General features: G+C 51.6%; 2 protein-coding genes across 8 annotated transcripts in view; both read right to left on the minus strand.

Moving 5' to 3' along the window:
* Window positions 1–640, minus strand: part of LOXHD1 (lipoxygenase homology PLAT domains 1) — a 152,179-nt gene extending 151,539 nt beyond the window's left edge. The window contains exon 1 of the mRNA XM_064480296.1: window positions 197–640. Coding sequence (XP_064336366.1) covers window positions 197–326 — 130 coding nt within the window. The 5' untranslated portion in view covers window positions 327–640. The remainder of the gene's footprint in view (window positions 1–196) is intronic.
* A 5,146-nt stretch (window positions 641–5,786) lies between these two features.
* ST8SIA5 (ST8 alpha-N-acetyl-neuraminide alpha-2,8-sialyltransferase 5) overlaps window positions 5,787–25,183 on the minus strand; it is a 68,837-nt gene continuing 49,440 nt past the window's right edge. For 5 of the 7 annotated variants that reach the window (XM_031441980.2, XM_031441979.2, XM_031441978.2 and 2 more), the window contains 2 exons: window positions 24,857–24,949; window positions 12,501–23,759 (listed from right to left, as the gene is read on the minus strand). In XM_031441980.2, the coding sequence (XP_031297840.1) occupies window positions 23,291–23,759; window positions 24,857–24,949 (562 nt within the window). In that variant the 3' untranslated portion in view covers window positions 12,501–23,290. Of the gene's footprint in view, window positions 6,485–9,599; window positions 10,641–12,500; window positions 23,760–24,856; window positions 24,950–25,183 lie in introns of those variants that run through there. The other 2 variants (XM_064480320.1, XM_064480319.1) reach the window with 2 other exon arrangements.

Consider the following 25,183-nt stretch of genomic DNA (forward strand, 5'->3'; position numbering starts at 1 on the left):
CTGACTCTGTGCCACTAAGGCTCTGTGACCCTGGGCACAGTGACCCCAGGAGGATGTAGTACGGACACAACAGAAAACCCACGAGAAAAGGGTTAGGTGGGAACCTAAAATTCCTCCCTCAAAGCAAGAGACAGGATCTTCTGCCCCTGCCCATGCCCCCCCCCCGGCCCCACCCCGCAGGCCAGGCCCCGCACACCTCTGGCCTTGTAGTACTCATGCTCCAGCTCCCCCTCGTCGTCCTCCGAGGCATAGTTCAGCAGCTCCTCCTCATACAGGGCCAGGAAGTTGATGTCTTTCTTTCTCCTCTTTTTCTTCTGGGGCATCATTTTGCCAGCTGCCCCTTCCCGTCACTCACTGGCTCACCGTGCCCACCTCCGTGCACCTCCGCGGACCTGCGGCCCACTCCCCCTGAGCTCCTGAGCACACATCGGGGTGGGCCAGTGCCCACACGCGCCCACAGCGCTGCCCTGCTTCCCTCTCCTCGCTGGCCCCTGAGCAGAACCTCCCCACTTTATCTCGGCCCTTCCTGTCCCTGGTGCCTTTCTCTGGCACCTTCTCTCCCACCACCTCCTCTGCACCTGCCCTGGGGTTCTCCTTGGGCCTCGTGACTTATTTATGGGGACTGAGAACAGGCTGTCCTCTACCCCGCCCCTCCCCACCCACCCACCTGCTCCCTTCATAGAGAATCAGGTGACATTGAGCCTTTGGCATCTGTTTCCCACCTGGCCTCACAGCAGGGCCCGCCCCCCATCCCACACCCAGGAGCAGGTGGGGCCTCCCCCCTAAAGATGCCCCTAGCCTCACAGCCTTGAGGGCCAGTAAAAGATGTCCCCAGGGGCCTGGGGCCTTCCTGAGGATGTCAGGGCCCCGAATTAGCTGGGCTCCCAGGTCTCAGAGGCCTCTCTTTCTCTCCATTATTCATGACCTCTGCTCATCTTACGGGGCAGGCAAGGTTCTTACTGGATCCTTCTCATTCTCTCTGCCTCCATCTCCTCGAGACTGCTGGCTCTGAAAGTGGCCGTCCGGCCAGGACAGACCTGCTGTTCTGACGAGCTCGCAGACAACCCACAGAGCATTTTCTGAACTGTGAGTTCCTGGTGTTGCCAGCCAGAGCCAACTGGGGACAAGGTGGGCAAGGCCACCGAGTCCTAGGTGACCGCCAAGCCCCGACAGGCCAGCAAGGTTAACCAGAATCTATTCTAACAAACGCTCCCCATCTGCCTGTACTACCCACTATGCTTGCAGGCAAACAGGAGAAACCCTTACAGCCTGACCCGGATGCCGACCCCACCTGGCCCTGACCATCTTCCCCGCAGCCCCACATGAGGTATCTGAGTCAGAGCAACAGAACCAGAGGCCTCCCTTCACCCTCCATCAGCAAGAAGTTCCCCTCAGGGCCACTAGACTCCTCTTTCTTGTTTATTTTGATTTTATTAAGATTTCTTACAACCCAAGTTGTAAGATTTCTGTGTGAATCCTGAAATGCTAGAAATTTTCAGTCCCTTTGGAACTCCCCTCCCTGTCCGGGCAGTGTGAGGTCAGACAGAACTGGTCTGACTACCGCCTCCTGGCTGTGTGGCCTGGACTAGCCTGTCTCCCCACCTATAAAAGGGGGAGCATGACTTGTGAAAGCCTTTTGAGCACTTGGAGAAAGCGCTCAGAAGCAGAAGCCTCTGGAACACAGCAGAAGCTTCATGACTGCTCATCAGGATTTTTCTCTTTCTTATTTTTGCATGGGGGCGGGGGAGATCCTTGGTTATCATCTCAGATTGTCCCAGAAACCCTCCTTAGGGTCCCGTACGCCAGGACCAGTCCCTGGTGTCCTCCTTCCTCTGTGGGGCCCGACCCACAATAACGCATCAGAGATGCTAATGAACAGATGAAACATCCTCTCAATTTCCGGGGAGGACGGTCTTCCTAGGCCTTGTCGCCCCTCCCCCACCTCTCAGCCATGAGCTCTGTGGGGGCAGCGGTCATGCTCCCTTGTCCACTGTTCAACTCCCAGTAGCTACAATACGCATGGCACACGGTGGCCTCCATGTGCATCCGCTCCGTGAATGGATGGGTGCAGGAATGAACAAATTGCAGGCAGATCTAGAAAGTGGCTACTAGAAAAACAGAATGGGCTGAAAAGAAGACACATTTTAAATGATATATTGGTAAAATCAGTGTTCCAGAACCAACACCATTCTGAGCACATGTGGCCCGGAGAAGAGGACGTTTCAAGGGTCCACAGATGCAAATGGCTGTCTAGATCGAGGCTGAAAGGGCAGACTTACAACCACAGGTGGTGATTACAGAAAGGCAGGTTTCATCTCAGTCCAGGACGGGAGAGTGAGGACTGCCCGGGGGACAGTGTCACGAAAGATCTGAGGGCTGGATGGCACTGCTTGTCTGCCTACAGCAGGGGGCGCTCCAGCGGCCTCTGTGGGTTTGGACCTAACAGACTCCCGCAGGTAGCTGGGACATTCTAGGACACTGAAAGGCAGGTGCAGGTGGACGGTGGAGGAACCATGACAGGTCACCAGCTAGTGGTCACCACGATGGGCCAGCTCTAGGCTCTGCTGCAAAACCCAGACCAGACAGGGAGCTCTGTCCCCAGACCACTGGGGACAAAGAGGAGGGCAGGAGAGCGTCCACCTGCCATGCCTGGGCCTCCAGCCTGAAGCTGGATTCGGAGAGGAGGACGGGTCTGGTCCGCAGCAGCCACAAGACTTTCACCAGTTCCTCCCTGTTCACCTCCGTGTCTCATCACCTCTGTCCAGAGCTGCGCCCTTAGTCCCAGCACCCAGGACGCCCAGGCACCACCTCCGCTTCTCTGTTCCGGGTCTCCTACCCTCCCAGATGCTCTCTGTCAAGGTCAATGTTTCCTCAAGTGGGATTCCAGGACCACACGGATTAGACTCTGCGGAAGAACTCAACAAAATGCCAATTTCTGGTCCCTTACCCGGAACCACTGAATCAAAATCTCTGACGGTGAAGCCGGGGATCTAAATTTCAACGACACCTTCTCTTCCCAGGGGTTTTATATGTGCTGAAATGTGGAGCCATAGTGAACTCACTCACTTGATCAGCTCACCTGGGCTAGGGGGGCGGCTTAACAACCTTCCATCCCAGGGGTGCACAGCCCTGGCTGCATACTGGGGTCGCCTGGAGAGGTTTTAAATGCTGATGCCTGGGTTCTCCCACAGATCCTGATTCACTCAGTCTGGGGTGAAGCCAGGGCAGCGGGAGTTTTCAAAGCTCCCAGGTGCCAGGAGGTCTGAGCAGCGGTCAGCACTCACATCCCTCCCCAGAGCCTGAGGCAGCTTTGTTTCTTGAAGCCACCGAGTCCCTACCAGGGGAAGGCATCTCTGGCTCTAAAGATCAACTTCATCTCCTCCCCTGTTCTGCTGAGGGACAGCTCAAAGCGTCCCCTCAAAGTCTGAGTGAAGACTAGGAACAGAGTCTAAGTGCGGGAGACGCGCGCCCCCTGCTGGCACCCTGTGGTTGGATCTCTGTTGTTAATTTTATATTGAGTTGGGGTTTTTTTTACTTTTAACATTTATTATTTTTTAAATTGAAGTATAGTCAGTTTACAATGTTGTGTCTATTTCTGGTGTACACGCATAATGTTTCAGTCATACATGTACATACATATATTCATTTTCATATTCTTCATTGTAGGTTACTACAAGATTGAATATAGCTCTCTGTGCTGTACAGAAGAAACTTGTTTATCTATTTTATATATAGTGGTTAGTATGTGCAAATCTCGAACTCTCAATTTATCCCTTCTCACCCTTTTTTCCCCCTGGTAACCATATGTTTGTTTTCTATGTCTGTGAGTTTGTTTCTGTTTTGTAAACAAATTTGTTTGTCTTTTTATTTTTTTTTTTAGATTCCACATATGAGTGATCTCATATGGCATTTTTTTTTCTCTTTCTGGCTTACTTCACTTTCAGAATGACGATCTCCAGCTCCATCCATGTTGCTGTAAATGGCATTATTTTATTCTTTTTATGGCTGAGTAGTATTCCATTGTATAAATATACCTCATCTTTATCCAGTCATCTGTCAATGGACATTTAGGTTGTTTCCATGTCTTGGCTGTTGTAAATAGTGCTGCTATGAACACTGGGGTGCATGTATCTTTTCGAATTATAGTTCCCTCCAGATATATGCCCAGGTGCGGGATTGCTGGATCATATAGTAATTATTTTCAGTCTATTGAGGAATCTCCATACTGTTTTCCATAATGGCTGCACCAAACTACATTCTCACCAGCAGTGTGGGAGGGTTCCTTTTTCCCACACCCTTTCCAGCATTTATTGTTTGTGGTCTTTTAATGATGGCCATTCTGACTGGTGTGAGGTGATATCTCATTGTAGTTTTGATTTGCATTTCTCTGATAAGTAGCAATATTGAGCATTTTTTCATGGTCTGCTGGCCCTTTGTAATACACTGAGTTCTTTAGGAGGAGGGAGACCTTAATTACTAGGGACATATTGTTTTGCATGAGGATCTATTCAGAGAAAAAAATGAAATAAAGTGATCATTTTATATGAGAGCCTATTCAGAGAAAAAACAATGTGTTTATTGGAATTTTTTTTCAGAAAATTGAAATCAAAATTTTTTAGAGAATACCCTGGCATCAGAACACAATGGGTAAGAGAGCAGAGTCGGAAATAATATGGAGCGTTGATGGGCACACGGAGCAACTAGAGCTCTCACGCTGCTGGTGGCGGTGTAAACTGGGACCACCACCTTGCAGAAAAGTTTGGCTCCTTCTTATAAAGCTAACCAGACACCTACCACACAACCTAGAAGTTCCACTCCTGGGTATTTACCTAAGAGAAGTGAAAATATATGTCTGCAGAGAAGCAGCATTCGAATGTTCCTAGAAGCTTTACTCATAATAGCCAAAAACTAGAAACAACTCAGATGCCCGCTGACTGGCCAAGGCGACTCAGTCAAAAAAGAAAGAAGAGGTGGCACATGACACAACACGGAGGGTCTTGAAAGCGTCATTCAGAGTGAAAAAAAAAACCCATCAGAAAAAGCAACATGCTGTCTGATTACACGTACGTGACGTTCTAGAAGTGGGAGGGGGCTGATTGTAGCGGGGGATGAGGGGCAGCGCTTGGCCTCAGGCTCCTGGCTCTCCCTGGCCTGCCCCATCTGCTGTCCTTCCGCGGTGACAGCTTCTCTGGGCCAGGCCCCTGGTGCAGTCCTGGCTACTGACCCCATCCCCACCCCAACTGAGGCTCTTTGGTGGGAGGACCCTGCACGTGATTGGCTGGGAAAAGGAGCTCAGGGCATGATTTGCAGACCCACTTCTCATCCCGGGCAGAGCCATGGTCAGTGTCAGCCACTTCCTCCAGTCTGGACTTAGCATGGGGCTCTGAACTCTGTCGTGTACTCACGCACACTAAACCTGACACAAAGGGCAGACAGGGTAACTATTGGCACCTTAATCTTCTGATTAAAGGAGAAGCCTGTTTATTCCACTGACCATTGGCACATGTGCACAAATACATGCCTGCACACACGTGCTCTCACACACTCACACGCGAAATGATCTCATTGCCCCAGTGCCCTCCCCCTTCAAGTACACACCCCCTGCAGCTGTATCAATGCTCCTAAAAGTTGCCCTTGGTCATGTCATTCTCCAGTTCAAAAACCTTCATTTACACCTCACGGCAGCCAGATTTTGTCAGCCAGAATTCAGGACTGCAAGCAACAGAAACTAACACTGGCTAGTTTAAGTAGAAAAAATATTTATTTAAAAGTTAATGAGGAGAAGAACGGTTTCAGGATTTCCCAGGGGCTGCACCCTGGGAAGATGCCTGAGGTTGTGGGGTTGGGTAAGGACCCCGCTGCCACCAGTGCTGGACCAGAGGGGACTCTGTGGCTTTGTATTAATTCAGAGTCTGGGGTTTATGTGTCTGATTGGCTGAGCCTGAGTCATGTGCCCACATCTTGCCAAAAAGGAGGCTGGGAAAGTGAGGATTTGGCATTTTCAACGCTTCCATCGGGAGCTGTTCTCTTCTCAAACTTGAGGAGGGCATTCAGGTGCTGGGTTGCCAAAAGAACAACACATGCCCCTGACTCCAATTCCAGCTCCTGGAGCTGACACTGGAGGTCTCCCTTAGGAAGCCCACACTGCAGTTAAACTGCAGAAGGTCTGTTTTTTAAACATGCTTTTCTTCTGCGAGCCTTAGTCCCCTCTGACACTGGAGCTGTAGTGTGCATTTCTGCCAGCTCTTGCGACATAACAAACGGCCACCAAAACCTCAGTGGCAGAAGCGTTATTCACATGTGTCTGGGGCTCCGCTGGGGTGACTCACCTACCCTGGGCTCAACAGCAGCTCTGGATGAAGCCACAGGACCAGCTGGACGTGGCCGGGGCAGGCCTGCGTTACGTGGATTCATCTGGGGCCAGGCAGAAGGTGCGGCAGCTGCCCGGGGAAAGCTCTTCTCATGGTCCTGGCCAAAGGGCGACCTAGACAATGCAGGCACACTTGAGGCCTTTACTTGTATCATACCTGCTGACATCCTCGGCCAAGCGAAGCAACACACGTCTGAGCCCAGAGTCAAGGACTGTAAAGTTACATCGCAAAGGATGTGGACACAGCGAGGGGGTGAAGAAGGAGGGCAAAAACTCGGTCTGCCCCATCACGTCTCTCTTCCTCCAGACTGCAGCTCCTCCCCAGTACGTCCTGTGTATCCCCAGTGCCTGCCAGAGTGTGAATGTGACTCTCAAGAACTGGTGAGTGAGTGAGTTACAGGTGTGTGTTGGGGGTGCGTGGAGAGCATAGACAAGGGCAAAGACCCTAAGAGCAAGTCGCAGCATCTCTGGCTCCTGCCTGTGGCTCCCCGCCCACCACATGTCCCTAAGTTCTCACTCAAGGTACCAGCTGGTCTGCTATCTCAAAATGAACCACGTCCTATTCTGGGAGCAGAGGGGAGCGATGCAGTGATGTGAGGCTGGAGGTTTTCCTGTTTCACTGAGATGCTAGTTCCCGCAGACATTTTAGGCAAACCTTGTCCCTGCTTCCTGGGATATTAGAAAAAGCATGGCTTCAACCACTTCTGCCCCCATCCCCCTTCCCCAATCCACTCTGCTCAGAGCAGCCGGAGGGATTTTACTTAAAAATAAATCAGATCGGGTCGTTCCCCTATATATATGCTCTGATGGCTTCCCATGCCCTTAGAATGCAATCCTGGTCCCCCCTCAAGGCCCCCAGGCTCTCACTTCCCCATCCTTCCCCCTTCTCCCTCCCCATTCTGCAGCCATGCTGGCTCCACCCACTCCTCTTCCAGTCTGGATCAAAAAGCACACCCCCCTACACACTGTCAAAGGCAAAAACCCTTAGACCCTTCCTCTCTGTCCCCAGCGCCACCTTCTTAATCCCCACCTTCCTCCTCTCTCCCTGGGACCAAGTGCCCTTGCCAGGTGCCCAGCGAATCTCCATCATCCTCACTGTCCTCCTGCCAGACCACTTTTTCAGAAAACTCATGTGATCACATTATTCCCTGGTTGCCCCATCTCCTAGAAACAAAGTACCAATTTGTTAGCTTTATTTACCAGGCCCCCCAAATCTGACGCTTCTACTACTCCAGCCCGGCCCCAGTCCCCTGCACCCCACCCCACCGCACCCGACCACACTCACCAAACCCATTCCTTATGACTGTCTTATTCTAATCCTTCTGTCTGTGATGCTCTGGCCCCTCCTCTGACGGGCAAGGGCCAGTAAAACAATATCTGGTCACTGGTCCTCCCCTTTGCTCGCATCTCAGTGTGGCACACAGCTCATGCCTTGTAGTGACTTCCTACCTGGTGCATCGACGTGGCGATGACAAAACACCTTTATTTTTGTGTGGTAAGAACCATCCTTCCCTGGACGCTAGATAAAGTCTTGCACAGAGCCCTGACTTTTCTGGTCACCATCAGGTTGCTCTAAGTGGCAAATGCACCCCCCTTAGGATGGACAGTTCTTAATTCCGCCTCAGCTTCTGCCCCAGCAGTGCACCCCACAGCCTCCCACTGCCCTGGTCCCCTCACCCTGGCGGGCCACCGTCTTTCACAGAAATCCCTTTTTAAATGACCCCTGGATGACCTCTCTTCCACACATCCCTGCCTGGGCTGTATCAGAACTTCCCCGACTCAGCGGACTCTGATGTCTTGGGCCACTGTACCTCCGCCAGCGCCCATAAGAGTGGGGCTCCAGTGCTCCGTACCCCAGCTGCAGGGTGTCCATCACGTGCTCTCCAGGTGGTCCCTTGGAAGTCTGCCTCCCCAAGCCTGGAGTTAAGTGGTAACACTGAGCTCCCGCCCCACTCCTCTACCTTGAGAGTGGGGCTCACAGTCTCTACACTGGAAATCCTTCTCAAAAACTGACTAGCCTGTCAACTCTCTGCCACCTCTTTTAGAATCTTCCATCTGCACAAAGGGCCCAAGAACAGTTTAACCAGCTTTGAGTTAATTTGTCTAAAAATTGTGTGCATGGTCTAGCATACATGGTGTCCACTGTGGGTCAGTGCCTCGGCTGAAATTTCCAATGTGAGTATTTTGTCTCTCTGGCTGATCTCACTCCTCCACCGAGCACGCCCGTCCTCAGGGGGGGCTGGTGTCTTAGCCTTCTGTGTCTCTGCTGCGGAACTGCCACTCCTGACGGCTCCCGTCCCCGCCCCCACCCCCATCCAACACATCCCGGAACCTGTTCCGTGGCCTGTTTGTGGCCTGCTTGTTCTGTTTATCTCATTGGGAGCCCTCAGCTCTGTCCCTTTGCTCCATCCCAGACCTCGTCACCATCAGTTAGTCTCCTAACTGGTCCCCAGCAATTCCATGCTCCACATCACAGAAGGGGGCAATTTCCTTTTTTTTTCCCTTTTCTTCAAATGCATTTTTAATTGACATATAGCTGCGCTTATTTCGTTAGTTTTGGGTATATTACGTAGTGATCTGACATTGGCATACATTTTGAAATGATCACCATGATAAGTCTAGCAACCATCTGTCCCCCTACAAAGTTATCACAATATTATTGACCAAATTCCTTATGCTGTATATTACACCCCATGACTTATTTATTATGTAACTGGAGGTTTATCCCTCTTCGTCCCTTTCACCTATTTTGTCCACCCTGTACCCCTCCCTTCTGGCATCACCTGTATGTTCTCTGTATCTCTGAGTCTGTTTTCATTTTGTTTTGTTTTGTTTTAGATTCCATGTATAAGTGAGATCATGCAGTATTTGTCTTTATCTGACTGACTTATTTCACTTAGCATAATACCCTCTAGATCCATCCATGCTGCCACAAATGGCAAGATTTTTATTTTTCATGGCTGAGTAGTATTCCATTATATATTTATATCCATGTCTATAATCTTCTTTGTCCATTCACCTACCCTTAAGTTGTTTCCATATCTAAGATATTGTAAATAATGCTGCAATAAACATACAAGTGCATGTATCTTTTTGAATTAGTGGTTTGGTTTTCTTCTGATAAATATTCAGAACTCTTGGATCATATGGAAGTTCAAGTTTTCTTTTTTTTTTTTTTTTTTTTTTGAGGAAACTCCATCTGTTTCCCCATAGTGGCTGCACCAATTTACAATACCCCCCCCCCCCCAGCAGTGCACGGGGGCACTCTTTTCTCCACATCTTCATCAAAGCTTCTTATTTGTTGCTTTTCTAGATGATACCAAGCTGACCAGAGTGAGTGATATCTCACAGTGGTTTTGATTTGCATTTCCCTGTTGATTAGTGATGTTGCACATCTTTTCATGTATATGTTAGCCACCTGTATGTCTTCTTTGGGAAAACAGCTATTCAGATCCTCAGCCCAGTTTTTAAATAGGGTGGGTTTTGTTTGTTTGTTTAAATCTTGGGGTTGTTGCCAGCCCATTGGCGGGTGGAACCATGTCCCCACTGGTAAGTTCCCAGCTCTTATAGGCTAGAGGCAGGACTCCACAGTGGAACTTGCCAGCACCAGTGTTTTCACAGTGGAACGAGCTCCCCAAAGTGGCTGCTGCAACCATCTCCTTCCCCTGGGGGAGTCCAAGTTGCCTCCTTCCTGTCCGGGATGCTTTCTAAGATCAGCAAGTGGGTCTGACCATCTCCTGTCAAATTACTGCCTCTGTCCTGGGACTCAGATTATGTGAGATTCTGTGTGTGCCCTTTGAGAGTGGAGTCTCTGTTTCCTACAGCCTTCTGGCTCTCCCACCTGCAAGCCCCATTGGCCTTCAAAGCCAGATGTTCTGGGGGCTTATCTCCCCAGTGCAGGATTGGGCTGGGGAGCCTGGTGTGAAACTTGGACCCCTCGCTCCCTGGGGAGAAGCTTAGCAATTGTGATTATCGTCCCCCCAGTTTGTGGGTCACCCACCCAGGGTGGGTGCACCTCCTCTCTGCCCCCTCCTCCTCACCTCATTGTTCCGTCTTTGTATTTTAGCTGTAGAAAATTTTTTCTGCTGGTCTTCTGGTCACACTCATAGATAGTTGCTCTGTAAATTGTTGTAATTTTGTGCCTGTTGGGGGAGGTGAGCTCAGGGTCTTCCTACCTGCTAGCTTAGATGCACCTCTCAGGAATCTTTTCCATGTAAAGCTGACCATGTCCTCTTCTTCCTTAAAACCGTTCAAGGACTGCTTGATTCTTCTAGAATCAAAATCAAAAATCATCCACATAGCCCACTTCTTCCCCACAGGTAATCCAGCCCTCCAGACTCATCCCCCAGCATGTTCCTCCTCCCTTCCTTGGCAAAAGCCTTCCTCCAGGGTCCCAAGCTCTCTCCCCACCCTCTACCTGAACTTGCTTCCCCCACAGCTTGACATTCACCTTTCACCTGGTTGACCCTCCTCACCCACCATCTCAATGGCCTCTTCTCAGGGAGCCCTCTTTGTGCTTAATCTCAGGTCTGGGAGGTTTGCTGACCCTCTTGCAGCCCTGTATGCTCCTTTGAAGCAGAGTCTATAATTAAACATTGAACAGCGAAGTTTTTTTATTTCCTCTATTTCTCTAACCAGACTCTATGTCCCATAAAAGCAGAGCTGGCATGGGCATTTGCTCATCTTTGTATTCCCAAACCCTCTATCAGCCTGGCTCCAAGTAGGGGCTCAAGAAATACTTGTTTGAATAAATCAATGAAGTGACAAACAGCACGCATTTAAGTGTTTATTAAATCAATGAATGAACTCCATTCAACTCCTGTCCCCCAGCTCATTGGTTCATTCATTCATTCATTCATTCATTCAAAAACATGTATTGAAGTCCTATTTCCCTGACCCTCCACTCTTCCCCTTACCATGATAGCCTAGAGTCCAGTGTCCAGGTCTCAGGGTTAATCCTTGAACAGTATCCTTACATGACATAGTTGCTTGCTTAAGTGGTTGGCATTTTACAACAGTAATGAGAAAGGTTTGGCTTTCAGCTGGCCTGGAAATCCTTGTTAGGTGAAAGGTGAGCTGGGACCCAGGCTCAGCCGGAGACCCCGCACGCAGAGACCGCTTAAACAGCTCCAAAGAGAAAATGGCAGAAGTGTGGTCACCACTGAGACGGAGTTGGGGACATAAGAGCAGGAGGTGGGCTGGGGACACATGAAGTGTCCCCACTGGGAGGCCGGCCAGTGGGTTAGCCAGAGGACATTAACACGACATTTAAGGTTGTGTGGAAGTGTTTTCCATTCCCTTCTCATCTCCTCCCACCTCGCTCCAGAACGCATTATATGATCACTGAAATCAAGGGAAGGTCTGCATCTAACCCGGTGGCTAAGGGACATAAAACAGAAACATGCTCAGAAACTCAGAAGTCTGACCAGGGGGATAATGAAAATGCCAGCCTCTGGAAGATGGCAGAAATTGTGGGGAAGGCTTTGGGTGCCCCCAAAATGCTGATTTGGGGAATCCACACAGTCTTATCTACATCTCATGGGGCAGGCCAGACCCAACCAGGCGGTTGGTGCATGAATTTTTTTTTTAATTGTTTAAAATAATCCTATTTTAAACACCCTTACGGAGATTGGCATTAAAAAACCTTTTTACTTAAATAAGAGCAAAATTAATGCTCAGATTCCTTTGCTGTGACTCCAGACCTTGACAGAGCTAGTTTGTTTAAAGAGAGGCAGGTCTATGTAGCTGATGGGTCTGCTTCCTGGTGTGAGCACATCTCAGACCCCACCTGCTCCAGCCCTCCAGCCCTCAGGGACCCTCCGTGGAAGCCGTCAGTCCCCTCTCCGTCTCCTCCTGGCCCCTGTATGCTGTCAATTCAGCACTTGACCCGACTTGGTCTGGATCCTGTCTTGAGCCCTTCCTGTGAGCCCACCCACTGCTGGGCTTAGATTTTTACTCCTGCCAGACACAGACAGGCCAATGCTGCCCAAAGACAGGCCCCAGGCAGCCACGCCTTCCTCACAAGGGCTGGCAGGCTCCCCACACTGAGCTGTGCTGCACCACCCTGGCCCAGCCCTGTCCCCAAACGCACACACGCACACATGGCCACAACCAGAGTCTTTGCCAGATGAACAATTTGACTGGTTTTATTGGGTAGAAATTGAGTGCTTCTCGAACACAGTGACAGATACAAATTACCCTGATTATGTTCTTAGGCGTAAGTTACAGTCACCACTTCAGGAACACTCAAGGACAGCCACACACAAGCTAGAATTATGCTGCAGGAGTTTGCGTGAACCCCGTTCCTGAACAAAATTTGCATGAAAATAAGATGGCCACTGCAGCCCCACTCCCCGAAGCTTTGGAAGGGCACAGAGCATTTCTCTCCAGGGCAAATGGAGGGAGTAAATCAATCAGAGCAAGAGAGGGATTTTTTTTTAAGCGATGCTCCATCTCCATGCCCAGACCGACTTTCTCTCCATTCCAGCAAACGACATCACAGTCTCCCAACTCTTGTCCAATGGGAAAGGCTCCGCCGAGCACAGTGCAGATATGGCTCTTGGGAGGGGAAAGCAAGGGAGGGATGGGGCTGAGAAGCCCATGGAGGTCACGTCCACGTGGCCACTTTGTCCTCACACACAGGAGGCCTCTCAGCTGCCTGCATGTGGGCTCCTGGAAACTGACACCAAGCCGTGGCTGAAGCCACGCGCAGGCGCAGGGCAGTGAGCACGTGGCTACAGGGCCAGGGTTTCCACAGCTCCCCTGCGGACGCCCATTGTCCTGGCTTCATTTTGGGAGCAAAGTGGCAGGGGGTTGATTCCAAGTGGTAACACTGAACAACCCATTGTATCCTCCTTGAGTTAAAAGTGTTAGCTTAAAAAACACATACACATTTGCATATATTTCACAGTTCGAACATACGGACTTGAAGGAGAGTTATGGCTTTCTGAAGGGAGGTCAGTTGGGTCCAGAAAGGCAATTTGCAGGCCACCAAGACTATGCTGCATCCCTAAAAGATGTGTGCAGAGCACGGGGAGACCAGCTGCCCCCCAGACCTTGGGAAGAGGGGCTTGCTCAGAAGCCAGCCACAGTGGGGGCCGAGGGTCCTGCTGGAGAAGGCGCAGGAAGGCGGGCAGGAGCTGTCACTTGGGACCCCACCAGTTTCCCCCAAATGGCCACAGCACTGGGGGCTGCACTGCTGAGTCTGCCACCAACCCCTTCCCCACTCCTGCTTTGCTTAGTAGGCCTGTGGTCTTGGGTGACCCTCTGCCAAGTTTATCTGCCACCCTCCCACCCCACAAGGCACAGCCCCTACTGCTCTGGCTCTGGGCTCCCAGAAGGGAACGAACACCAAAAAGGGCCAACCACACAGACTCTGGGCAGGGCGTGTGGCCAGGGGTAAGGCCCAGGCCTGAACCAGACTCCAGCCAGCCTGACAAACTAGAGAGAAGAAAACAGGAGGGCCTCAGGGATGAGAGCAAGACACAGCCACCCACCCCAACCCGGGGGAGCTCGGACACCCTGGGGGAGCTTGGACACCAACCAGGGCTCCACCACCAATCCGTGTGACCCAGGGCACGCCTGTCATCTTCCTGGGCCTCAGTCCAGTCGTGATGCCACTCTCTGCCTCCCCCTCCCCCTAGGACTGCAGTGAGGGCTGGTAAGAAAGTGGATGGTGAAGGTGTTTAGAAAGTAGAAGTGTTCACTTTCAAAAGAATATGAAAAATAATCATATTCTTAAATTCACAAATAAATCCAGGCCTGAGTCATGGCAGAGCCTGCCCCGACCCCAGCTGAGATCCTGAGCCCCCCTCCCCCATGCAATAAAGACACCGCAGGTGAAGACAGAGGTGCGGGAAAAAGGCACCCCCCACCACCGACCACGCTGCATGTCCCCTTTAAGGTGGGAAGGTGGAAGGGGTGCCCCTCCCCCTCCTCTCATCGTTTTTCCTCAAGGGAGGGGCAGCAAATGTCAGATGGAAACTAAGTCTAAAAGTGAGTTTACCCATCTCATGAATCCTGTATTATCAGATAATGAACTAGTTCACATACTTGAACTTCGAGATAACTGAGGGCTAATCCTTTAAGCACCAAGATTTCTGTGAATGTCTTTTAGGTGTTTGGGGATGGAAATATTTCCAAAGTAGATAAAATGCTTCTCTGCCCTGCTGAGCACAGCAGACTGAACGCTGTTTGAACAGTTTCGTACCTGTGTGTGGTTGTGGACGCCGTAAGACAGGCTGACCTGAAATGTTTTGTTGCCCTTGGGGTTGTTACTACATATTTGCCCCTCCACTAAATAGCCTCAGATCACTTGGTATTTTCTGAGACGTACAGTTTTGGTCTTTTGAATGCCGTTAATATTAGTCTATTAGCTGCCACATCTTGCTCTGTCTAGCACCTGTTATCATTTCTCTTAATTTGCTTTATTATTAGAAACCAGAATCAAGTTCACTAGAATTGAATTTAAAATTAAAGTGAATGCCATGAGGGATTTGCTGTTAGCAAAATGTTTGATCTTTGATAGAGAGCTTAATAGCATTATTTCAGGGGCTCAAAATCAATTTCCCTTCACCTGGGTCCCCAGCTCCCTGGGGCTGAGCGAATTTGCTGGGTAAGTGGCCCTGGGGAGTGGGGTGTGATTTGACCTTGTTTCAGCAAAACAGTGACTATTTTCTCCTTTAACAAATTCTCGGGATGTTCAAGTGCTCTCATAAACTTTGTGGCGGCAGCATGCGGAGTTGTGAGCTGCCACGGGGACCACCCTGCTGAGGACATCTTCAGAAGTAAGGGGCAGGGGATTTGCCTCCAATTAGAGGCAGAAGAGACTGAAGCAGGGTCCAGGCACTGGCTAGTTCGTTTCAACTTGAGCCTTTTCCAACAGCAAGTGGGACAGGAAGGAAGAGCATAATGCAGTGGGGTGTGAACACCCTTGGGTCACGTCAGCCCATTTCTATGGGCCGGTTCCTCATCACTGCCTCCCTTGTTTGTGTTCCACGGGTGTGATGGGGTGGGCAGAGTCCAGCTCCCTGCCTCCCCACCACAGAGGGCCGGGAACTCCCTATGTTAGAGAACAGTGTGGCGCTCTGATCACACGCCTGCACCGGTCACAGGGCCACCCTCACCTGGTCACAGGCTGGTCCCAAGCTCCACAGACTCCCAGCCCCTTAGCTCTCATCCCAAAATGCATCCTAATCCCAGGAGCAGGTGAATTCTCAGTTTGGGCACACTCTGAACCTCCTAACCCTGGGAGAAGAAACCTAGGTAACTTTGCTTTAAAGATGTCCATAGTGTTTATTTAAATGTTTAAAATGTTCAGGAAAAGAGCTGTTGGGTCCCTTTAAAAAAGTCTCAATCCTGAACCAGATGCTCTCAACCCCTAACCCGGAAACAAATGCAGCAGAGCAGGGCTGAGCTAGTTGCAAGATCACGGAGAGCAGCGGGAGGGTCGTCCTGGGTCCAGCATCAGCGTGACCTGGGAGCTGGAGAGGAGGCTCCACGCCAGGGTCACCAACTCAGACTCCGGGGAGGGGCCCAGGGACCAATGAGCTCCCCATGTGACTACTGACGCAGGTTCAAGTTTGAGGGTTGCTGACCTAGAGGAGCGGTTCTCAACCTCAGCCTCGTGGCAGAACCATCTGGAAGGTGTGAAAAGCCCTCATACGCAGATCACACCTCAGGCTAACTGGGTCAGAACATCCAGGGATGGAGTCCAGGCACGAACAGTTCTTAAAAGTTCCTCACATGACGCCACTGTACAGTTAAGGCAGACGCCCCACCTCAGGGCAATCAGCCTCCAGCACTGTGCGAGTCACTTGAGATTTTTTAAAAAATATGGGGTCCCATTCCCAGGCCAAGTGAATCAGATTCTCTGGGACCTTTATAAAGATCCCCAGGTGAAGCCAATGCGCGTACAAAGTTGAGAACTACAGTTCTACTGGAAATAAAACTTTTTACCCCAAAGCTGAGTAAGTCTTTTAGTTGAAGGAAATGAGTTACTTGGTTGCCAAGGGAACCATCCCCCTACTGGAAAGAGAGACAGTCACTGATTTCTGGCTTTTGTGCCAAGATCTAAGTCACAGTAATGGGTCCTCATTCTTTCTCAAAAAAGAAGGTTCACAGAAGAGATTATGCAGGGGAAATAACTGAAGACTTATTGAAGATGAGCAAGGCTGTTGCCTCTCAGGACCCTGGCTGGCCAGGACAGCTGAGTCAAACTGAGCAAAGCAATACCAGGTCTGCTCTGACCCTCAGCAAATGTGCTGACGTCACCAGAAGCCAGGGACCAACCGAGGGCCCGGGACAACAGCTCTGGGCAAAAATTAAAATCAGAGTCCTAGTGTGGGGACCCCGAAAACAATTAACGTCATTTAAGAACAGCTTATACCTAAGTGATTCTATAGGAAATAAACCAGTCCACAAAAAGACAGAAGCTATGATTCCACTCATATGAGGCATGTAGAGGGGCCAAATCCACAGAGACAGAATGCCAGGAGCTGGGGGAGGGGGAGGGGGGGACTTATCCTTTAATGGGTAAAGAGTTTTAGTTTTGCAACTGAAAAAAGCATTCTGGAGATGGACTGCACAGCAATGTGAATGTACCTAACACTACTGAACTGTACACTTAAAAATAGTTAAGATGGTACATTTTACATATATATTTTGCCACAATTAAAAAAACAGAGGAAAAAAAAAGAAATCTCTGACCGTGTCAAGGCCAAAACAGATTTCCTAAAGGTTATAGATTCTTGAGCAGTTAATTTTTGTTGCTAATTTAACAGCAGATTATATTTTATACTCATATTTCTTGAAAATGCAGAAATTGGGTTGCGTGCCAGAGTCTTGTTTTTTGCTGTTTCATCACTGAAGACTCCAGGCTGATTTTCCAGCCGGACATCATCACTCACCTGGTGGTGCCGCTGACCCACAGGCAGTGCAGAGCCCGGGTATCCAGCAGATGTGGGCTCCGAGACCACCTGGAGATGTTACAATGCTGACTGCCCGGTATCACCACTCCTCCCCCAGGTTCCTAGGCCAGAGGCTGGGTTTTAACAAGCACTCAGGAAATTCTGGTATAGGTGATCTACAGTCTGCCCTTTGGAGAACACACTGCTTTATCCGGGTGCCTTATAGGATCTAATCTACCTCCATAGACTGGCCTGGCTTGATCAGCCCTCCAAAGAACAGGAAAGGGCACACCGTGGGCATCGGCACACCAGGGGCCTGGCCTCTCCTGGCCATAACCCACACCAGCCTCCTCCTGGAGGGGTGCCCTGGCTGCAGGCAGAGAGGCCAGGGGGTGCACTGAACTCAGAGTAGCACCATTCCTTCCCCCCAGGGAGACCCCCAAGCGCCTGGACTTCCTTCCAGTGGGCATCAGAAGACATTTTGCAAAGCTCAGCGCATCTGTTTCCAAGCCAATAAATAAAGCACTTTCTACTCCTTCTTGACACATTATTGGCCAGTCCCTCCAACGCTGCTACCCAGCCTGCACCTCAGCACAGCGACCTATGATCCTGACAAACCTCCATGGTTTTGAGGGAGGGAAGGGAAAAAAGACCATATCTTTCTCTCTTTTGTTTAAACTAGAGAGAAAGAGTTGGTTAGCAGGCAAGAAGCAGATGAGCAAGAAGATTACAAAGGGAGGGAACAAAAAGAAGGTAGCAGAGACTGGGGGTTGGGGCCGGCAACCATCGCAACAGGGACATTTCAGGCTCCTGCGGCCCAAGCTCCCCAAGGCAGGTGGGGGCAGCTTTGTGAAGCTCAGTGCTTCCCACACAGAAGGTACCAGGCAAAAACACCATCAAAGGAGGATGTTCTTAAACTGACAATTACCCCAGGTTGTTAGGTTCTTACTGGGGTCTCCCAAACCACCGGAACCCACCAGCCAACCAGAGACCCCACTGCTATGGTTAACACGTGGCTCTGTGCTGATGCTGGGGACGCCAGCATGAGCCAGAGGCAGTGCCTTCCCTTGGGGAAAGGACAGACTCAGCCAAGGGCACAGGGGCAGCCATGCAGTGTGCTGTGAGGATGTTCTAACGGAGGTTAGTGACGGCTGCTGCAGAGGCACAATGGAGGGAGTACCCAGCCCACAAAGGGGAAGAGGCGGGGACCATAAGCTGACGTCTGCAAAAGCAGTGGGGCAAAGCGGAGGGAGGAGGTGAGCATGTGGGCCCATTCCAGGCATTTCCAACAGCTTGTGCAAAGGCACAGTGCCTGGAGGAGTACTGGGGGACAGTGGTGGCAGGAGGGTCTCTGGGAGGGTGAATGAGCCAGCCTGGGACATGCCCTGCACAACTGGGTATGGAATCTGGACTACATGGTATAAAAAAGGCAGCAGGCTCTACCAGAGGCATTTCCAGAAGGTAATTATCTGGAACAGAATGATCAGTCAGAAAGGCCCAAGTTTGGGCAGTGGCAGAGGGAATATAGGTAGGGAATGAACTCAAGGGATATTTATGAGTTGAGCTTGAAGATTTGGTGAGCAAATAATCACAGAAGGTGAAGAAGGAAGAGCCAAGGGTGACCCAGGTTTGGGGCTGAGAGGTCAGTGACGCAGTAGAGCCGTTCCCAGGGTTGACCAGGAAAGACAAGAGGTGTCTAATTTGTGCCAGCACCGTGCTAGGCATTGTGCAGCCCTGTTCCACAGCTGGTGAGGCTGGTGACCAGGTTCGACCTCAGATGATGAATCAGATCCTCCAGGGGCTTTGGCAGCTCCCCCTGAGGTCACTAGTAAGTGGGGGGGGGTGTGACTTTGAGCCCAGACTGTCCTTTTCACTGTACCAGTTGAGGGCATGTCGAGGTTTGAGATGCTGAGCAGGTATGATGTTGATGTGGCCATGGTGAGCGTGTTTCTGATGCTTCAAGGGAGACTGGCCTCCAGGTAAGGGGTGTAAGATGCAAGAACGGGAGAGACTTGAGGCTACGAACAGATGCAATTTCTGCAGGAACGCTCCTAGTGAGAGAAGAGAACCCTGAGGAAGCTTCACAGATGAATCAACAGAGGAGCCTGAGCAGGAGCATTCAGAGAGAGGGGAGGAGAGTCGGGCGGAGGGGGGTAAGTGGTTTGTTACCAAAAAAAAAAAAAAAAAATGGAAAGGAGGACTCAAAAGATCAGTGAGGCCACTCCCGTCACGTGTCACATGGATGTTAAGGATGAAGCCTGAGATAGAACCACTGCTTTGGCAATTACAGTCCTTCTGCCAACCTTCTGAATTCAGGGCTGAACTTGTTCCTCTCGTGGTGACTATCCCTGAGCCCAGACTTGCCAGCACTCAGCTCAGCTCAGCTCCTATCTGTGCTTGGGGGACTCAGTTCAGCACCTGGACACGCCCACCAGACCGGAAGCTCCAGGAGGGCCAGGGCTACAACCTGCAGATCACTAGTTCAACGGCAGCTAGCAAAAAAACAAGTGCTCAGTAACGATTTACTGAATGCCTGGCTGAAGCCAGCTCCGTGCTCTCTCTCAGTTGTCAGCAAGCCCTGCCCCTGCCTCCTCCCCACACTCACAGAGTCAAGGGCGATGGATGGGCTCTCTGCTCTCTGCTCTCTGCAGTGGGCAGAGCTGCCGCAGCAGCACTGCTGAAACGGTCTCAGAGGCCACATCTGACCTTCAGCCACCTTCCTTTCTGCTTGGCTAAGCATCGAATTGTTTCCTCGTTTTGCTGCCTTTCAAGCCTAGAGCAGTGGGTATAGTACAAAGGAAGACACAATGGTTGTTTTGTTTTGGGGAATCAATTTCCCTTATGTAAGAGTTTAACTGGTCGACTGCACTGCACGGTGGGATGCGGACAGGACTGCGAGAAACATGGCGTGGCTTCCGGAGTCAATGCCCAGGTCTCTCTGAGCCTCAGAAAATCTGCTTTTCCCACAAACACTGGCTGCAGGAGAAAGAGTGTGGCCTGGAAGTCAGGAGACCGAGTACCTGTTGAGCCCCTGGGTGGCCATGTGGCCTTGGGCAAGCCCCTCAACATGCCATCATGTAACATGTACACTTTCTGTGAAATGGGTAGACAGTCTCAGCTCCCCTCTATACGCTGCACTCAGAGTGGGTTAGTGCTGCTGCCAGGGGCAGGGCTGGGTGGGTAGGGGAATACCTACAAGCAGAGACTACCCCCGGGACCCTTGACAGCCTCCCAGAGCACTGTCCCTAGAGCAGGGCCCGGCACCACCCTGAGGTGGCTTCTCAGTCAGGTTCCCACTGGCCTAGCCCTGGTGACACTGGCTGGAAGCGGCTAAGAAAGAAATTTGGAGCACAGGCTTTGTGAGTCTACAGACCTGGGTGTGGTTTCCCTCGCTGGGTGCCTGATTGTGGGCAAGCCACTGAAACGCTCTGAGCCTCAGTCTCCCCACATGCCCAATGGAGCCTTCTTACCCAAGGGGTTTTGTGATGATCACAGAAGACAGTGCCACGGAAGTCCCCAGTGGAGGGCCTGACACTGAATGAGCGCGCGGTAAATCTTAGCTATTATAGCAACAGACGTTATTTATGGCTTAATTCCATACATCATTAATAGTTCCAAAAATAATAAAATTAGAGATTGCAGAGATCCTAGGGATCTTTTCTAAACCTCTAGTTGTAGAGATGAGGAAACTGAGACCCTAAAGGAGAGGGAGGGACTTGCCCTAAGACCCACAGGCTGAAATAGGACTGTAAACCAGGATTCCAACGCTTACATAGGGTGGATGGTTAACCCCCCCTCCCAGCCCCCACGAGGGCCCTGTCTGGGGCAGACACCAGCCCACCACACCGTCGGCTACAGGTGTCTGGTGTCTGGCTCACTGAGGCTCTTGCCCCCAAACACAGCCCCATCTGGAACATAAACTTTACCCAGAGGGCTGCCGGTAGAGGGTTCTGTCCACAGCAGGCACTCAGTAGAGCCCCTGGCACGACTTGATCCAGGTCACTCCCTGTTCTCAGCCTGTTTTCTTAAGGAAGACAAAATGGTGTTTAAGAACCTTCCAGTTCTGAAAATCTGTAGTTTCAAGAACCAGGCTCAATTAACCACAAACAAGTGGTGGGAAACCTCAGTTAACTGGAATCCTTCCCAGACGTTCCTTCCTTGGGAGAAACAGGCAGAGCCCAAGAAAGCATAACCATGCCCTGTCCTTGGTAGTGTCTCCCGGTTCGCCGAGCCCTTGGGCCCTCTTTGTCTCACTGGCTACTTCCTTGCTTTGCAGACGAACAGACAGGCTCAGAGCAGCCCAAGGTTTCCCTGGTCGGGACCAGAGCTCAGAACCAAGGTCAGTACCTAGGACAGTGCTGTGCATGGAGCTCTCGTTCCATAATGGCCCGCCAACAGGACACACAAGCAAGATGAAGGGGTTTTGCCCTGGGTGGGGAGCCGGGAGGCCCCAGACAGGGCTTGTGCCCTCCTCTGTCTCTCGCTGGCTGAGCCTGTTGCTCTGCCTGTAAAATGAGGTGATCAGACGAAAGGTCCCACTCCCTGCTGGGCTCTCTCAGCCCCTCCTCCTCCTTCTCTCAGAGAACCCAGCACGCGGGGCCAGAATTTGTCTACAGTCTGCCCTCCACTCTCAGAAGACAGAGATACTGCCTTTATCTGTCATCAGATCTTCCCAAGCCCAGCCCCAAACCAGAGCAGAAAAGGTTCCTGGAAATGTTTATGGGAGGGAAGGGAGAAAGGAGGAAGGGAGGGAGAGAGAAGTGGGAGGGAGGAGGGAGGCTGAGACACCCCAGTATTAACGATGTACGATTCCACAAAGCTAAGTTCTAAGGCAGTTCACCAACGGTGTGTATGAGGCACAGCCACATCCCTGGTGGATATTCCACAGGGGAAGCAAAGGGACATGAAATGACACGTGAACCCCCTTCAGCCCAGGCACAGCTAACTTCCCAAAGCTCAGGCCCCGTGGGTCCATGCGTGTGAAGGCCACCAGGCTGGGAAGTCCCTCCTTTCCGGCAGAACCTCAGTGATGCTGGTGTCGGAGGCCAGGGCTCACCTTCATCCGCCAAGCTTGCCAGTCACACATCAGCGCTTTCCAATCCGGAGTCTTAAGGTTCCAATTCAGGAACACGATACAGCAGGATTCTGCGGTATTCAGGAACACACAGAGGGACGGCTCTTATAAATAACTCCTGGTTAGAACAGAGCTGAAAATAAGGAGACGGAAGAGGAAGCAAGTCGCTAAGCACTTACTGAGTCGGTAACACTGGCTTGAAAATCTTAGTGCAAATGGCTGGTCTGGTTTATTTCCTTCTCACCAAAAGCTCAAACGCAGGATTGAACCTGGAGGCCCCAAGACGTGTGTGTGCGCATATGTGTGTGTGGATGTGTTTGAAAGGGCGGGGCTCTCCTCGGCTGATGGGGTCTCAGCGAACGTCCTAACACGCAGGCTTTATATCAGATCTCACAGCATCACTTAATGGACTCAGTGGGTTGATGGAGCCTTGGTCGAAAGTTCCCGGACTTCTCTGAGCCACTGTCCTCAGGGGAAGGTCTGACTGCTGGGCTGGCTCTGAGGTTCAAGACAGCAATTCATGGCAGAAGACTCAGGAACCCCAAAGTCTGGATTAAATCTTAACCGTGCTCACACATCTGTTCTCTTTTCCGTTCTGCGTAGCGCCTTCCTTTAACTGCAAAGAGGCCACTACAGTTTGTGTTCACTCAGATGCCAAAACTGAGCGTCAGTGTGCTTGATTCACTTGCAATCCCCAGGGCCCGATCTCGAGGTGCGGCCCAGGAACGTGCTACCCACCAGCAGGGCGGCCGCTCAGCAAGGAGCTGGCTCCACTCTGCCCCCATCCCTGCCTCCCCGCCCGAAGCCAGGCCCGAAGCTGAGTGTCCGGGGAGGCGCCAGCCTTAGCGCCAGGCCCAGGCCCTGGCCCGGCCCTGCGGGCAGGTGGGCGAGGAGGAGCGAGGTTCCGTTTGCCGGGCGGGCGGGCAGCCTGCGGCGCCCTCAGCAGCAGCTGCAGGTGCCCGTGTGCACACGCAGGATGCCGCGGCTGTGCAGGTGCAGGAAGTTGAAGATCTCGGAGGGCATGGCGTGGAAGCCCGGGCGGGGCTTCACGTTGTCGTAGTAGTGGTGGGTGATGTAGAGCCCCGAGGGGTTCATGGGGAAGGCCCAGAAGCCGAACAGGTGCACCTCCTCGCAGAGCTCGAGCGCCGCGGTGGCCAGGATGAGGCCGGTGCTGATGCGCTTGGCGCGCACCCCCAGGCTGAGCCAGTAGCGCGACACGTTGACCAGGTACTGCGGGTGGAAGTAGTAGACGGCCTGCGGCGACTCGAAGTCGTCCAGCACGTACTTGACGCGGATGGACACGTCGGTGTTGCGCGTGTTGTAGAAGGCGGGCAGCAGCACCGACGCATTCTCGTACACCTGCAGCACGCGGTAGAAGGGCCGCCGCCACTTCTCCAGCTTGTGGAACCTGGCGGGGGGCGCAGGGTGAGAGGGCGCCCCGGGGCCCTGGCTTCCCCACCCCTGACCCTGAGGTCTTTTCCAAGGACGTAGGGGACTCTCAAGGCCACCCCCCCGCCTTTCATCTCAGTCACTCAGCCCCTGGAATGTCCGCCTTCCCCAGGCCAGTAATATTTCTGTAAGTGGGTGCAGGAGAGGGCGATCTAGACCCAAAGGGACAAAGAGCTAGCGTGTGGCTGCGGCGGGAGTGCGATACCTAACCCAGATGGATGAGAGAGTCCCCGCGGGCCCAGAGGGGAAACGATGAGGGAGTGGAAGCTTTTCCTAGAGCCCCCAGGACACTCACCTGCACTGCCGTCCCCAAGATCCCCAATGAAGGACACCAACTAACTTCCTGCAGCCCCTCACTCACCTTTCTCTTTACATTAACCAGACCTCCGGGTTGGCTCATCTCACACCTCTCTGAATGCCCCTCATTCTGCCTACTCTGTAAATGTTCCTGGGCTCTGACCCCATCTACCAGCTCCCCCTCCTCTTACCCAGCATCTGACCTGGAGGTGAGACCATGCCCAGGATGCGGTTTTAACACATCAACCCCCTTCCCCGAGGCCTCCTAGATAGACCCCAGGAAAGAGGGGAGCTGGGAGTGGGGCTGAGATCTTTGCATGAGGCTTCTCCCCAGTGCCGACGGGACATGCTGTGTAGGGGGCTGCCTGACCCCGTCACACACTGGAAAGCTCTCTGGTCCATCTCTAGGTGAAGATAGTCTAGACCAGTATTGTCTAAAAGAAATACAACGCAGGCCACAAGTATAATTTTAAATGTTCTGGCAAGCACACTTAAATTAATAGAAAATAAGTGGGTGAAATTAATTTTGACAATCTGTTTTATTTAACCTGACATACCCCAAACACTATCATTTCAACATGTAATCAATATAAAAACTTAATGAGGTATGGCCCATCCTCTTTTCCATATTGTCTTTTAAATCGAATGTGTGTTTTGCATTTGCAGATGGCGCATCTCAATCTAGATAGCTACCTTTCAGTACCCAGGGGCCACTGGCTACCATACTGGACACACAAGTATAGAAAGAGGGCCACTGACCTCTCTGTGATGATGCTGGGGTTCACGGTGACCACGTCCGTCTTCACCCCTACATCCATGGTGTACTTCTCAGAGATGGGGGGTAGGTTGCACCTGCAGAAGAAACAAGGCAGCCTGACTATGTGTGATCAGTCATTCTAGATGGAGATGGGGAGCTGGGGTGTGGGGACGAAAGGGATGGTGATCATATGGGCAGAGGGACACAGAGGAAGCCAGCTGGGTGGAATCTTTGTGGCCTGGACATGGAGGGCCCTTCCCTCACCAGCCCTGGGTGGCTCAATGGTTGTTGTGAGATCCCACTGCAGCCTCAACCCAAGTCTCTTTGCT

Source organism: Camelus dromedarius, chromosome 28, assembly GCF_036321535.1.
Source record: "Camelus dromedarius isolate mCamDro1 chromosome 28, mCamDro1.pat, whole genome shotgun sequence".
Lineage (NCBI taxonomy): Eukaryota > Metazoa > Chordata > Mammalia > Artiodactyla > Camelidae > Camelus > Camelus dromedarius.